The sequence below is a fragment of the Podarcis tiliguerta genome, assembly GCF_965153285.1.
Source record: "Podarcis tiliguerta genome assembly, chromosome: 2".
Lineage (NCBI taxonomy): Eukaryota > Metazoa > Chordata > Lepidosauria > Squamata > Lacertidae > Podarcis > Podarcis tiliguerta.
In genome coordinates, this window is record NC_139535.1 from 69,045,374 (window position 1) to 69,062,204 (window position 16,831).

The 16,831-nt window shown below is 39.6% G+C and overlaps 1 protein-coding gene across 3 annotated transcripts in view; it reads right to left on the reverse strand.

Annotated features, from left to right (window-relative positions):
* Positions 1–1,950: 1,950 nt before the first annotated feature.
* NR3C1 (nuclear receptor subfamily 3 group C member 1) overlaps positions 1,951–16,831 on the reverse strand; it is a 51,662-nt gene continuing 36,781 nt past the window's right edge. For all 3 annotated transcript variants that reach the window (XM_083427086.1, XM_083427085.1, XM_083427087.1), the window contains 3 exons: positions 10,021–10,151; positions 8,942–9,099; positions 1,951–8,466 (listed from right to left, as the gene is read on the reverse strand). In XM_083427086.1, the coding sequence (XP_083283212.1) occupies positions 8,314–8,466; positions 8,942–9,099; positions 10,021–10,151 (442 nt within the window). In that variant the 3' untranslated portion in view covers positions 1,951–8,313. The remainder of the gene's footprint in view (positions 8,467–8,941; positions 9,100–10,020; positions 10,152–16,831) is intronic.

Here is a 16,831-nt window from a genome sequence, read left to right on the forward strand (position 1 = left end):
CGGAAGCTGTACGCCCGCTCCCTTGGCCAGTAAAGCGAGATGAGCGCCGCAACCCCAGAGTCGGTCACGACTGGACCTAATGGTCAGGGGTCCCTTTACCTTTACTTTACTATCATAATTCATCATTTCAGGGTGCCCAGGGTCTTTCAGCCATCAAACACCAAGGCCAGGCATAGGCAAACTCGGCCCTCCAGATGTTTTGGGACTACAACTCCCATCATCCCTGACCACTGGTCCTGTTAGCTAGGGATGATCGGAGTTGTAGTCCCAAAACATCTGGAGGGCCGAGTCTGCCTATGCCTGGCCTAGGTTAACCAGAATGTTTTGAATTTATGGAAATAGCAAAAATTATGCAGGGGCCTCTAGGAAAGAAAGCAGCAAGATTTCAGGAGGCTGGATGTAGTGGTTAGGAAGTAACGATGAATGGGACTAAAGGTCACACAAGCGACTCATAATGCTGATTTGAGAGGAAGAAATGTGGCACAAGGGCAAATGGACTTGAATGTCCAGCATTTTAAAAACAAGCAGTACTTGCAAAGAACACAGGATAGACAAGAACAAGATGATATGTCACTTCAAGAACATTTCCACGAAGCATGGGGATTGCAGAGACCTGGTAGAATCATTCTGATAAAGAGCTAGATGGTCACCTCTTCACACCACCATGATGTTTGCCTAATAGGGCGATTTTTACCAGCACACCTTTTGTATAGATTTTGAAACATCTGAATTGGCCTGAATCACTTTAGAGGTCCCCAACTTCAGTTCCGGTGCTTTGGAGAGATCCCCCTTCAGCTCAGACAAGCCTGAAATTTGTCCAAAGTGCTCCCACTTTTGGGGGGGATCTGTCTGAATCTGCTGCTCATGCCTGTCCTTTACAGGTCATTGGGTCTGACTCCCAGGTAAATGAAAGCCACTGCAGAGATCTCTGTGGAGGCTAAAGCAAGACTTAGGCTGCAGCCCCCAAATCTCCCAAGTTAATAGAATTTTTGTCATTCTTTTTATGCATTTCAGTGCAGGTGCTGCTCCAATTTAAATGCGGCATTAGCAAAGTTGAAGGCAACTGTTTTATAGATTTCACCAAACTATTTCATTAGAAGCGCAACTGCATTTGTCCACTTGTTTCTTTCTAAAACAAATTAAGTTGTTTTGCCAACTCACTTAGGTCATTAGCACGGTCTTTCAGCAGCTTTGGTTGCCTTGGTTCCAATCCATTAATTTAAAACTGTGGCTTCAGTGAGATTCTCATTTGTGACTTAATGCTTTTATTTTATCCAAGAAAGTCCTTTGTCTCATTCTGCAGTGAACCCTGCTGCTTTAACCCTGACCGGAGGTTTTGTTTCACTTAGCTGGCAACGGAGCTCAGGTTCTGTCATTCACACACACACATTTCTTTTAAAATCCTGTTGCATGCCTTCCTCATTTAGTGAATTACTGTATTCTCAGGAGGCTATTTCAGGAGCAGAAAGCGCTCTATTTGTGTTCAATTTGGGGAATAAGCAGAATGGTTGCTCGTCTTTAATTCCTGGATTCTTCATCTGCCCCCACTGGGATAAGGAAGGGTGGGGTCAGGTCACTGCCGTCATATTTAAAAGGTATTAACTGCTCTCGGGAGGTATAAAACTGTTCTGTTCGTGCTTGTTCCCTCAACCCTCTTGGAAATTCCAAGAATCTGTCACCACCCTGATAATTCGGAGCGGGGAGGTGGGGAGAAGATGGTGGAGGGGTTTCGTGTGCAAGATAAAAATAAATTTTCAGTCAAGTTTTTGGCATGCTTCTGTTTGTATTATTTTCACTGACAGTACTCTAACGCAACCACACACAGACTCCCAGGTAAATGTTTATAGGATTGCAGCCTTAATTTTTGTAGGTTAATAGAAGGCTGAACCTCCATCTGCAACGCACTGTACAAGAAACAAAACAAAACGAAAAACCCTACTTCAAAGGGTATTTGAACATGTAATGGAAAAGCAGGTTTTTATTATGTCATTTTGTCCATTATTCAGCATTGCTGTAAATGGCTTACATTTACTGCAACTTCTGTACAGACGTGTGGCTTTGAATTTAATAGAACAGCAAAATTTAAAATGAAAAATAAATGCTCAACAGTTCCACACAAGATTTTACAATCCAACATTTCACTGTGTAGGTGAAAAGACATGGTTACTACAGAGTTATTCGGCATGAATAAAAAACTACAACTTTTTATTTTTAAACAGGAGTCACTTGTTTTAATTTTTTTTTACACTGTTTAAAATTACTGTGATAAAAATAACAAAAAAAGCTTTTTAATAATGCCATACACCAGCATAATATAGGATTTGTCCCCATTATATATCTTTTGTATAATATACAAAATAGAACGTTGACACACTACTGAATCCGTGCTATTAAGCCTGGGCTTGTATGGTTTTGGGGGGTTGGGGCGAAAGGAGGCTATTTTCACACACGCAGCCTTTTTACCAGCAAACAAAAGCCTCAAAAAGGGCCCTTCAGTGTTTTCCAATAATATGAGGCTTGAAAGTACGGTTCCTACATTGACAGCAGTAGCATAAAAATGTGTGTACATTCAGGGCAATTGTGCCCAATTGGTTTTAATATTGACCAGGCAGTGGTGGATGAGGCTCAATTCTGAAAGAGGCTGGAGACTCTGGTCCCTTTCCACAAAGTACTTAAGCACATACTTTATCTTGCAGTGGGTTCAAAACGCCAGGGCCTTGCCACCCATTCCTCAGATGTCTCAACCCTCCTACACTTGAGGGGCCAGAACTGGCCCCATGGGCTTGTCAAAACATGCAAAAGGTTTTCCCCTCCCCTGACATCGATTTCATTTGCTGAAAATCATGGGAGCCTATTGTTCTGTGATGTCAAAATACCACCCCATGTTTCTATGGGTGTTCCAAAAGGATTCGCTGACATGTCATGCAGGGCATAAACAGCCCCACTGTGATGAAAGCTTTGTGTAAGCACCACAACAGCAACTTAGTGCTGATGCAACAGTAAAGCTAAGGAGGCATTAACTACCCAAGTTAATTTTAAAATTTTAACTCTTATGTCCAAAAGCTTACACAGCACCAGGGAAAGCATTTGTGTAACAGTATGTCAGGTAGGTTCTATAAAAGTTCTCGGGCTTCTGCTCGACGAAGCGGAAGAACGTCTTTGGATTTATTTTCACTTTACTTTGGCACTAAAGTATATAACACTACTTGTCAACAGAAGACACTGTCTGCAGACACACCTGTAGCTCTGGACCCAGCTTTTCTGTTGGAGCGGGGGGGGGGGTGTGCATCTCTCAAAGAAGATGTTAAGAGCTGTAGAAATTACAGACCTCCCCATCCCACCAGCTACCATCCACCTGTACATTTAATATGGTTTTGTAAATAGTACTTTAAAAAAAAAAAAAACTAAAACGGGTTCTGCCTGACAGCATTTAACTCATTCTTTGCAAGTGTAGAAGGGTTAAGTTCTTTGCATAATCAGCATCGGAATACACACTAGGTTGAAGAATTAAGGCCCCACTGAGTTTCTGCATGCTGAACAAAATGAAGATGTGCTATCCTATCTTGTGAGCCTGCATATTTGTAATCGCTCCACATGATGTGCGTATATGAATATGGTAAATGGGACTAGCCTCGGTTCTCAGTTCTCCACCATCTGCTTTCTTCCCACCTCTGTTCCTAATACGCTGTTATTCTGTCAAGTTAAGTGGCTGTGTTTCTAAAGGTAGGCTGGCACTTGTTCCCCCAGTTGTGCGCACTTTCTCAGCCTCTGCTGTTTTCAAGGAAACTCAATGCTGCATTTTTGGTTTAATACGGTACGGCTGGCAAGATTGGCAAACCAATCCTAAGCACATTTGCCTGGAAGTCAGTCCCAAAGATTTTATAGGACTTACTTCGAAGTAAATGTGCTCAGGCTTAAGGCTAAGGCTCTCAGTTACTTTAGTGGTGTATAAGTGATAAAATTTCCTCTCTCCGCTTGCATGCCCTAACATATCCTATGAAAGGCCATTCCTATTAGTTTCCAAGTGCAATTCTAACATACAGCATGCATATCTGGGGCTACCCATCTTATTTCTGTTAGCATGTTGTGGCAAGGCACTGAAGAGACAGAAGTCAGAATATTCCCTGCTTTATTTGAAGTGCTGATTTTCCCCAGCATGAAAAAGACTAGCCAGACAAGAAACAACATACCTTTTGCTGATGCTTACGTACTTTAAATGGCTTGTACTTATATTCTTAACAGCACATTTAAATTGAAAGATCTTTTCCAGAATCAGCATTTTTAAAAAGTGAAATCAAAGTCCAAAAACTGAGCAAAAATACATGAAATCAAAAGAATTAGAGCCTCTTTTCCACCGCTGAAGTACTTGTTTGCACATAGTCATAATATTGATTTCTGTATACCTCACTTGTATAGGTAAACCACCACACATACATTTGTCCATGGATGCAGTGCTAGCTTCCTTAAACTTGGACTAAAATGTTTACTACACATCAGTTCCCAAGTTCAACTTTCCAAATTTTCCTTTGAAATAAAGACAGGGTGTCATGATTTATCTTTTCAGGAACCTTTTTGAAACCAAATACTTGAGTCTCTTAGCATTAACTAAAATCAGGCAGAATACACGTTTTCATCCCAATGGTTTGCAAACTAATGTTAAAATACTCTCTGAAGCTTAGATTAACTGTTAAAACATACATACTTTAAAGAGCTTATTCAAGAAGAGAGACAGGTTTCTTACCTGTTTCTGGTATCCTTTGAGTGGTCATCTGTGCATAACACAACTGTATTCTATGCAGAACATGTTTAGAACCTTCCAGAGCCCTAGCCAGGGAGCTGGTGCTCCTGTGGAAAAGTTCACAGAGAGAAACGCAGGCAGCACATTCTCAAGGAGGTGGTGCTTGCCCTATCCCCCCTCCCCTCCCCTCCCCTCCCCTCCCCAGATAATTGCAAAGAGGCTCGCAGCACCAGAGGATGAGTTACTTGACAAAAGCTCTGTAAGGTTCTCAAGATGCTATGCATAGGTGCAGCACCCAATTGTGGGACTGCACAGAGATCAAAAAGAATGATTACTGTTATTAAAAGGTAGTATTTTACTTGAAAGTAGCTGGGGATTTCCATTTATGAGCTTAACGTTTGTTGTTGGTGTTGTTTTTTTAAAAAAAAGATTTAAAAACAGATAGTTCAGGTAAAAACTCCTATTTTACCAGGAGCATTTTTGTTGAATAATTAGAAATGTATTTAGTAGATGGTGAACAACCTATGCTCTATTATTTACATATTGCTGGTACCTGTATGCATTTTAACTGCCAAATTTGTCTCACTGTTTTGCGGTGCTCTGTGAGGCTATATGTGAAAGTAACCCCATACATAGAGAAGTGTGGACATACGAACACACTACTTTATTTTTTGGGGGGTGGGATAGGGGGAAGGGTCAAATAAACCTGCACATCTGCTGCAGGTTTAGTCCTGGAATGTGAGGGGACCAAGCGCACGGGCTGGGCAATTAAATTCAACCTCCAGCTCCCGTGTTTTTCTTACAGCGGACTAATGGATTTAGGTTTCAGCCCGAGGAACTCCCACCGAATATGGGTAAGTGCCTTTAAAACAAAAAGGAAAGCAAAAGGAAAGGATAAAAACAAACAAACAATAGAAACACACCAAGTAAAACTAGAGTACCTCTTTAGATACTTCAGAACAATGCTGCCAGGATTAATACTTCCAGACAAACCACAATTTGTATGGGTTACCATTTAACACATTTGTGACCCCTAGAAAAAATATATCACATGTCATGATAAAGCAATCTGTCATCTAAAAACCATTCTTATGATACACTATACAAGCTATTTTACAATAATTTGATAAATTGCTTTTAAAGCTGTAGTAGCCCTTCCTTCCTTTTCAAACTCTACCAAATGATATCTATTTGAAAATATAACTAAAAAAATATTAGTAGCATCATATTACATTTGATTGTTAACTCCTGTTAAGTAATTAAACCCCCATTAATTTCTTTTTACAGAAATATCCAGGCCACTTTGAACAAAAATATTTTTTCTTTCTTTCTTTTGAGTGGCGTAGCATTTACAATTTTCTGAGAATTCCTAAGGTGCTCAGAGGATAGGCTACTACAGCTTGCAAATTGTTTTAAAATATAAATCAATGATGACAAGGAAAAATTCACAAGACTTACATGGTTGTAAATTCACAAGACTTATATGGTGGTTGTTTTTATGGCACACTAGTAGTTTGATGCAGAAGGGTTGGGAGACGTACAGAGACAAAGCTCTAGTCTACACCACTAAATCAGTAGCGGAATTTTCGTGTTCTCCAGGAAACAAGATAGGATTGTTTGGGTGACAAATGAAGTGAAAATGGGTGTGTAAGAACACAAGTTTAGGGTTTTTATTTTCCAGAAAAGAGTTGTTTCTTTCTGTAGTTTGGTCTATTTTATTTTCTGCATAAAGGTAAAAATCTTACTTGAAGTAAAATCTTTTAAGAATCATTATAATACTAAACATAATATATACTGGGCATAATTACATTTATTTTTGTAATTCAATGATATTTATGTATATGTGTTTATATAAAGTATGTATACGTGTACGTATATACACATATAGAGTTCCTGACTATTGAAGTCAACAGAAATGAACCATCAACCTAAAATAGAGTCAAGATTTTGCCCAATCCAGGGAGTGATCCACAAGCAGAAACTGGCTTCTTTCTACTTATTGTTCTGCTTTACTGGGGTTCAAAAAGCTGTTGCAAAGGTAGGCTTGGGTGTGTGTGTTCAGGACTCGGGGCACTACTGCACTGGTGAGGCATGAGCTGCAGTACTATCATCTCGTAAGGCAGCCTTGCCATCCTCCAACCCCTTCCCCATAGGTTATAAGAAGCGGCAGTGCCAATCACATCTTAGGTTGGAGGGAGCAGATTCTCTGGAATGGCAACACTGGCTGTAATCCAACAATTCTGAGAAACCCAAGGAGGCAATTGCACAGCTTTGCACTTGTGGGAAAAAAAGATGAACTGATCATCAATATTGTCCTCCAAATAATTTTAAAAAAGCACAGGTTTTGCTACTTCTTAGTTATGTCCAAGGAGAACAGCAGACATGCCAATTTTGGTGCACATCAGTTTTGTTCTGCGTTATGACAGTTGCTCTGGATTGTGGCCACTGTATATATAATATACACTGATGCACACAGAAGTACACACTCATATGGCAATAGACTGAGTATGGAAAAAGTTAATTTTTCCATGTAGAAGTAAACTTTTAAACAATTATGCATATTTTCCTGAAGGTTTCCTGATGGGCAGTCAAGACTGATGTTTTTACTGTCAATCCAGCCCAAGAATCTTACAATTATGGCTATCACATTAAATGTAAATATCTAGTATGCTTTGTTTTAAAAAAAAAAGTTTCTGTTGACAAACCTGTTTAAGACAGAGCTAGTTTGCAAGTAGCTCACAGAATCTTTGACCAATATCAAAAGTATGCATGTCCAGTGTTCAGGTTAGATTTGGATTACATTTCAATCCCTCCCACCCCACCCCCGCCACTGAAGAAAGCTGATTTTTATAGGCCAAATTTAAAAGGTGACATCTAAAAGGTGACTATGACAGTCTTGATCAGGTTAGAAAAGTCAACCTATATTCACATGAGTATACTTAAAAGATTAATATCTAGAGGTCATTAAGCTATGAGCTGCCCCACTTTAAAAAAACAGCTGTACAATAGGCATCTTGACGTTTTACAAAAATTATGTAAGAAAAAATGAGCAAGCTTAGTTCACTGTATATAAAGTTAAAGGAAATTGCTAAAACCAGACAGTAATAGCTATAAAAGGCACAACTTCCCTTTTCCGATATACAGTTGTAAACTTTCTTCATGTTACATGCATAAATCAAAATGCTACCTTAACTATACAAAAAATCTATACCAAAACAAAAACCTAGAAAATTTTATCCAGCCAACTGCAGAAATTCCTAGCAGAATGTTGACAATGTAGATTCTGAACTTGACACTGCTGTTTTGGTATATCCTATCCTGTGAATATGATGGTGTTTCTGGAGGGAAAATCCCAAATCATATTTCCTTCTTCCTGTAATCATTCAGTTTGAGGCATCTGCTTCTGAAACCTAGGTCTTGGCCCTCTGTAAACCACATGTAGTGCATAATTACAAAACAAAAACAAGAACACCCAATATAGTTGCAAGGACAAAATTAACAAGTCTTTTAGTTTGTAAAAAAGAAGCTATAATTGACTTTTTTTTCCTTAAGGCATTATTTCTGTATTAAGGCAGTCACTTCTGATGAAATAGGAGTTTCTTGATATTCCCATTTGAATATTTTGGTAACTGATTGCTGATGATTTCTGCCAACATTTCTGGAAATTCAATACTCATGGATTTATCCAAAAACGTTTGGAAGCAAAAGCTTAGAAGATTCTCAACCACCTGCAAATGATAAGAGAATAATTTCTTAAAGGGAGCCTGAATTATCAATACAGTGTAGCATATATAAAATGCTGCAAGACGTTAAATATATCACAGCACAAATTAAAACTGATAAAAGAATGCTGGCTTAAATCAGATTTCAAAGCTGTTTATGAGTAAAACTCTTGTTATAAAAATCCACAATGAAATACTGACATATAAAATGCCATCAGGATCCTTCCCACAGGGCAGTTGGTGGAAGGGGCCCTGTGGGGGACGCACTAATGTCTTCTTTGCCTGCATCCCTACTTACTGGAATACTTTACAATCAATGGCCTAGAAGGGGCAGTGGGAGTCCAGAAAGGTACCTTTCTGAAGAACCTTAGCTTTACAATCAGGAAAGCTGTGCCTAGATGGCTTTTTCATTGGCCAGGTTTCATCCACATTGGTACTATCCTCAAATTGCACAGAATCAATGTATGGAAGCAAAACTTACATCATGCATGGAGTCCAAAAGTTTTGTCAGTTGATAAAATCGCTGCCAGTTCTGGCTCGAGTTTCCCTCTCTCTTCACTATAGCTTTCCCCAGTTCTTTGATGTAGGTCATACGAATTTCATCAAACAGAGCCTGACTCCTCAAGCCCTCCTTAGGAACTGAAATATGGAGATTAGTTTTTAGATTACCTGAGTTTGTAAGCGTCCTACAACAGGATGTTTCTATTTACCGTAAACCAAGACGAGAAGTTAGAATCATGGTTTTAAATTGCGGATATTTATGCAGACAATTGCAGAGAGTTCAGAGTTTCTGCATAAAATAAGTATTGTGAATAACACCATTAAAAGGCCGTTTTGGTTTTGTAGTCTAAGACAGCATGTAGCACAAGGAAAACCAGTACCCACTCTTGTGCACAAACCTCTCAAATTATAGGAAATTCTAAGTGACCTTGTCCATAGACATAGTATGGTTGTAAGATTTTGCACCATGGAGATTAATGTTTCCTGGATTCATCCATCAACCGTGTCTCCAAATGGTGGTATTTCCAGGAAGAAATAAATGGCTATTGATTCTGCTTATTCTTCTAGTGTACCTAGAAAAATAAAACTCCCTTCTACTGAAAAAGCTTCTGCAAATTTCTCCTCCACAGGACACTACTGGGCTTTGAACATACCAGAGACTCATACCTATTATCAGAGTCGACTTAAGTCTGAACAGAGCTTCCTTGTCCAAGCATTTATGTGCAAACTTTCATCAGCTCTCCAGCTACCACAAAGCTTGAACCAGTTTAAGAATTGAACATTTTAGTTACTTCTGGTGGCAAAATCGGTTTGGTCCAATAGATATTGTGACAAATTGTTAATTTCAAAATAATTTTAACATGCTTTTTGGACTATCATTTATGAGGTACACAAATGCTGACCCAAGACTGACAAAATGTGGTGGCCACAGAACTCTCTAATAAAGTGGACCTGAGAGTTCTAAATTCAGTTCCCAGATCAGTGTTGAAGGAGAACTCTTTAAAAAGTGGTTTTGGTTGTGTGTTTTTAAAAAAAGAGGAATCACCAATGTTCACGTACTTGTAGAGAGAAGCAGCAAGGTTTTCATGCAGAGATATTCCTCGTATGAAACTTGAAGACGTGCTAACTCATTAGTAACCATCAGCAAACGCTTGCATTGTTCATACATACAGGGTAAATTCATTCTCTGCCTGAGGAGTAAATAGAATATACACATCTGAATCAGTACAAAAGAAATTAATTTGTACCTTGTTTACCAGTAAGGAGATGCCTCTATTTACATAAATTCCAGAAATTATAGGCTAGTAAGATATGCATACTTTTTCCAAATGAAGTTGCAAAGCAACGCCTTTAAATAAACTGCAGTTTTAATATTATTGTGAAAGGTTTACTCATAATAGTAAAATGGTATTTTATCATGAAGGGTAAAATAGATATTTACAGAATTTCCCTTCTGACCTTTCTGCTGTATAAGTATACAATCTTTTCCTTTTAAAACTTATTGGACTTATGGATTCTCCTATACAGTGGACGCTCGGGTTGCGAACGTGTTCCATGCGGGATGCACGTTCGCAACCTGCAGTGGCGCATAAGGTATGACTGTATTCCATTATTTACAAATCGTCTAGGCATAAGTTATTAACAAGGCAACACAATAAAAACAACAACTAGACTTGTAGCCATAGATGACCAGGAAGGAATTCCATACCGATGACAGAGTGGGTTGGCAGAGGAGGAACAAAACCCTCTACTCCTTCTCTGATAATCCATGGGATTGGGGATGGCATTGAAGGAAGGAAGCCAGTTTATTAGCGCTTTCCCTGATCTACTAGCCTGTTGAGAAGATATTTGAATTTCCAGACTGGCCACAAAGGAAGGTAGGTTACTAATGTAAGCGTCTCTCCTTTGTCTTTAGAGTTTAAGCCAATTCTTAGGACTTTATTTCACCTTATTAAATGTTTGGGCGGGATATTTTATATACTGGTATTTACTGATAAAATACTGATATTTTTTAATGGCTAAGAAAACAGCAAGATCAGTTCAATTTTAGAACTGCGTTTGTTGAATTAATATTGCTTTTTTCTATTTTCAAATTTATATCCCTTTTGCACTTTGGCAACAGGGTGTAGCTAGCAGAAAGGCCCACACCCTGTGATATGTTTCTGCTTGAAGAGGATGTGGGGCGTAGCTTTGAGACTCAAGATGTGCTAAGCTGTAGGTCATATTTTAGATGCTTTGAAAGCCTGCAATTTTAGAATCCTGTATCATTACTTGCCACAATTATCATGCAGTACACACTTTATGTGAGAGTAGTATAACTCCTCCCCAATACAAATGAACAGGGAGAGGTACTAGCACTTTCAAAACATGGGGGTGATATCCATCCCTGTTAAACTGTTCCCACTATACCTTTCCTTGGTTCAATCCACCCAAAGCTGCTCAGACCATTGAAGATCCTATCAGCCACAATGGCTAAATAGAACCTCTTTGTTCAGAGACAGCACACCTATGAATACCAGGTGCCAGTGACATCAACTGCCATAATGCCTTGCTTGTAAGCTGCCCAGAGCCAATTTTCTGGCCACTATTGGAAATAGACTGCTGGAGTAGATGGAGACAAGTAACTTGCATTGAACTTATTTAGTAATCTTGGGCAGTTACTTATTTCAGCTTAGGTCAGCTGTTTGGAGCATGGTGCTGATAACAGCAATGTTGCTTATTCAATCTGTGTATGGTACAGCTGCATATACCTGCATTGCAGGGGGTTGGACTAGATCCCTTGCAACTCCAAAATCCTTTGACTCTGTGACCCCACATTTGTAGGAAGAAGAATGTGACAGGAGCTGCTATGACCTCCTGATCCTGGGCACATTTTCTGGCTCTGCTCTCAGATTTGGTTTGAGGAGGACTTGCTATTTGCCCCAAGGCTGCCAGAACCTGAACAAACACCAGGTGCAGGGAGCTGGACCTTGCAGAGTCTCTTGTAAATGGCATTATGTTTGCAAACCACCTTGAATGATATCCTGCCTTTCCACCTTTAGGCAATCTTTTAAAATCAAATCAGTCAACACTAAAAGCAGAGGAAGAAGTAATTTGCTGAAGGTTCCATCTGAGCCCTAAACATAAAATCCACAAAAAAAATCCCTTTCCAAAAGTTCCAACTACTGGTCCAACATATGTCGCACTGCTCTAGTGTTCTTTGTGCTGAACTGTGTTTCTAAACTCAATGCAAAGTGTTCATTGATATATTTAAAGCCCCAAACAGCTTAGTTCAATATTATTCAAAGAACCGCCTGCACCCATGTAGTAGTGTCTATATCTTAAAATCTAGTTCAGAAGGCCTGCTTCAGCACCCACCAGATGGGTGAGGATATGGATTGATGGTAGTTAACTGGGGTAGGGTCAAATCATTTCTGTGTTCTGCTGGTTATTTTAATGTTACTGTTTATTCTAATTTTATGTATTATTGACTGCAAGAAGCTCCAGCTGGCATACATAACACCGGAAGTCAGTTATACCCAAGTTCACCCAGTAAGCTTCATGGCTGATTACAGATTTGAAAACTGCTATACCGGGTCCTAATCCTGCACTTTATCCACTAGACCACACTTAACAGCTGCTTTTTTAAGAAAAACTTTTATGAAATATGTAAGATGCTTTGTGAAGGATTTTCTCAAAAAGCAGAACAAGCATATCTCCAATAAAATAAATTATCAGATGCTAGGGACAACCAACATGAAAAGCCTATTTCCTTCATGGCCATCTTATGAGTTTCCAGAGGGATGGTCTCCAGAGATCTGATGGTCTCCAGATCTTTGGCTCTCCCAAACTTTCAGCAGCTTCAGCAAGCATGGCCAATAGTCATGGACGATGGGATCTGAAGCGCAAAATATGGGGAGGACATCAGCTTGGGGAAAGCTGGCAGCTAAATTTAATGGGTAGCTTTTGTTTTAATGAGTACTTTGAATTTGGAGAAGTGTTTGATTATTGTTAAGTTTCATCAACCAATGTTTCCTAACCAGTTGATATTGACCATTAAATTGTGCTAAATAGCTGCACTGTGCAATTAAGGAGCACTGGGAATAGGGACTACTTGTAACTGTGGCCTTAAAGTGCACAAGTGAGAATTATATAAAATAAGCATGAACAGTGAGTAACATTCCTACAGCTAACCTTCTCTTCTAGGAAAATGAATAATTAGTAATGATATGGTGCTACAGCAAATCTGCAGTGTAATTACATTATAACTACGCCGCAATTACAATTCCCACTTCCTCCCTGTGGTATATGTTATGTGAATACACTTGCTCCTATTCTGAGTATGTATATTTATTTTTGAATAGCTTAGACTATGGGTTCCTAAGCAGAGCTATCTATTCAGAACATAAATATAATCTTGGTGGTCCAATTTTTCATTCTATAATTGCCTTACATCTGCTTCAGCTAACTTGCTATAGCCATAGGTTGGTAACCTACCACTCAGATTACTGCAATGCATTCTGCACAGATCTACCCTCCAAAACAGTCTGGAAGCTTCAGTTGGTCCAAAACAGGTTGACTAAGTTATGGATGGGGAGCTGCCCAGAGTTGTTCAGGCAACCCAGTCAGATGGGCGGCATATAAATGAAGTAGTAGTAAAAAAATGAATGAGTGAGTGAGTGAATGAATGAATGAATGAATGGGACCCTATAAATATAATTATATCATACCAGTGCTTGATCATCTGTAGTACCTTGTAGTCAGTTTCCAGTTCCAATTCAAAGTGCTGGTTTTAACGTTTAATAACCTAAATGAGTTGGGGCAAAGCTACTTCTGCAATGCCTCATCAGAGGTCATTCTCCAGGTTCCCCTACCTAATGAACTGAGACGGATGGCTACTATGCAGGCTCCTTGAGTCATTTTAGTTTATGAGGGCTACAGCTTTTTTGGTAGAAGAGGTTATATAAAGCCCTGTGTATTATTATTTTGCTAGATAAATTACCTGAAATTATTTTTTGCTTAATAGATGAGAGGTCATAGATAATTTCCATTAGTAAACTTATTGGTTAACTAACAGTTATCCATAGGTGTGAAATTAAATTAGCAAATGGGAGGTGGAAAAGATTTACACCATCACTAATGGAAATTTATATTGTGCAATACAGAATTTATGCAAGTCAGGCTGTACTACATGCCACTTGCAAGTCTCATAAGATACAGTAGCCTACCAACTTGTATTTCCTGTTTCTCTGTTAAGGGATTTTAGCAAACAATACTTGGCTGGGAGATAAGCTCTGATATTGCATCCATGACTGATTAAAGCAAGACATTATGGACTGATACAGGAATTAGGAGTTCAGAAATAGCCACATTTTCATTGTGCAATTTATACCTTAAACCGGTACACTGACGTTAAGAAAATTGAAATGCTCAAATATTCAGGGAAATGAGCAGCATTCCAAGGAGTAAAAATTACTGGGAAACTAGATTACTTCTTCCACAGAGGTCTGTCCCTCCTCCCAAGCTCAAGTGGAAGTGCCAGCCATACGCCTGAACTAGTGCCAATACATCTGTTCTGCATTCCCATTATAGTGAAAGTCTGAAAAGGCAGATACCCTCCCGTAATACACAAACTACTCTGAGAAGCACCTATATTTCTCACAACTTCACTTATCAGATGCTTCATTTAACCTCATTAAATGAGACTAAAAGTGGCGAACCTTTAATTCATGTATCTCTCCGTTTCTCACTTATTCCTAGACCTTTACTTCAGAGAACTAGAAGTGCATAGATATCCATCAAGCTGCATAACAAGGACTATGTGTGTGGAGTCAGCAAAACAGCACAGGCAAATGGAGCTGGCTAAGACTACAGTCTCTCTGCATGCAGTTTCCTGTCAGCTGGGTAAGCAGCACCTCATAGTCTCTTGTAAATGTAGATGCTGACTAAAAGGCTGCAGCAGTATTTTCTTGGAAATAATGTTAATGAAAGGTGGTGGGTATTTTTTGAAGCATTCATTTATAGATAAATAAATGCCCTCCCATATTACGATACTTCCTGTTATTTAACCTTTTATGTGTTTTTGTAGTATAATATATTCCTTTTTGTTTGAAGTTGCTACCCTTATCAATTTTATACCAGTGAAATCCTTGGTATTTGCAGATGATCGTGTACTTTAAAACTATATCCCTGTAGCATTAATGGGTAGGCAGAAAAAGTGGATTGTGTTAGCTCTTATGGTGGCTAAGAGACTTCTACTTCGAGATTGCAAGGACAAAAATCCATTATTTATTACACTATGATCTGAAGAGCTCATTTCATACAGGCATCAATCTTCTGTGGAGGGTTTATATTAACTTATATGCTTTATTTAAATGCCATCTAAGTTATGAAGTTTATCCTGTGAACTGCCCTGAGACCTGCAGGTATAGGGCGGTATACAATTTTAATAATAATAGAAATAAATAAAACCATTTTGATTGGTATAGGCAGTTTCCTATGTTCCTATATATGGAAGGGGACACCTGCCTAGCCAGCCAAATCAACGCTGGTGATCAATGGGGTGACAGATGTCACAGCCAGATCGCCCTCACATATATGGTGGGTTAACCAGAAAACCTCAGCATCAATAATCAGAATCAGGAAAAGCACAGTATATCTCAGTAAGCTACTTTTTCAGCTTCCTTCTCAATCCACATAACAGAATAAAAAACAATAAATTTAACTATGATAAATTTATCACTCAGGTTTGTTTTTTAAATCACTGTTTGCATTCAATACAGCGACTGATATAGAATTTCCAGATACTGTGTTTCATATTTCAAAGTATACAGGTGGTTATACTAAGCCACTATTTTTGACGCAAACAATTTCAATCTGATGCATTGTTTCTTTCAGGTCAAGATTGGGTTAATGAAGGATAAAACAGTCAAAATGCACTGTAGCAAAAGAGAAGAAGCCTCACAGTAGAAGAAATTATTTGTCCACTAAAGCAAGTAATGAAGATTACAGTGCAGTAGGTCAACATGCAAGACAGGCTTCTTCAGGGAGGAACAAAGTCATTAAGGATGAGATCATAGTCCATCCTTTTTGTAGTTGCTCAATAGAATTTGATACAAGTTTTCTATTTGGGTGACTAGAATAACACAACACTTGAGAAAGCCTTTTTTTTTTTTTTTTTTTAACAGCCAGGTCAAGTTCTGTTCATCAAGATCCTTGTAGGGCATCGAGGTTTGCCGTAAACTGAATCTACCTATGTTGTTACAGTACGTAATTTTTTCATGAAACTGCACCAAGTGTCTACAGAAAGTGGTGAGAACATCCCACAACTGACTATTCTGGCCCTGCTGCAGAAAACATCTACCACCATCAGAAATGTTACAAAAATGTAAAAAGGCTTGCTTTTGAGGAATAAATACCGTATTTTTCGCTCCATAGGACGCACTTTTTCCCCTCCAAAAATGAAGGGAAAATGTGTGTGCGTCCTATGGAGTGAATGCAGGCTTTCGCTGAACCCTGGAGAGTGAGAGGGGTTGGTGCGCACCGACCCCTCTCGCTCTCCAGACTTCAGGAGAACCCCAGCGCCAGCCCCACAAGGTCGGGGGACAGCGGGGAGGCGGAACGCCGCCATCCCGCTGTCTCCCGATGTGGTTTGGAGGCTGACGGCGGGGAGACGCGTGCTTCTCCCCGCTGCCTGCCCCGCAAGCTCCGGGGACAGCAGGGAGGCGCAGCGCGTCTTCCCGCTGTCCCCAGACCTGGTCTGCATGCGATGTGGTTTGGAGGCTGACGGCGGGGAGACGCGCGCTTCTCCCCGCTGCCTGCCCCGCAAGCTCCGGGGACAGCTGGGAGGCGCAGCGCATCTTCCCGCTGTCCCCGGACCTGGTCTGAAGGC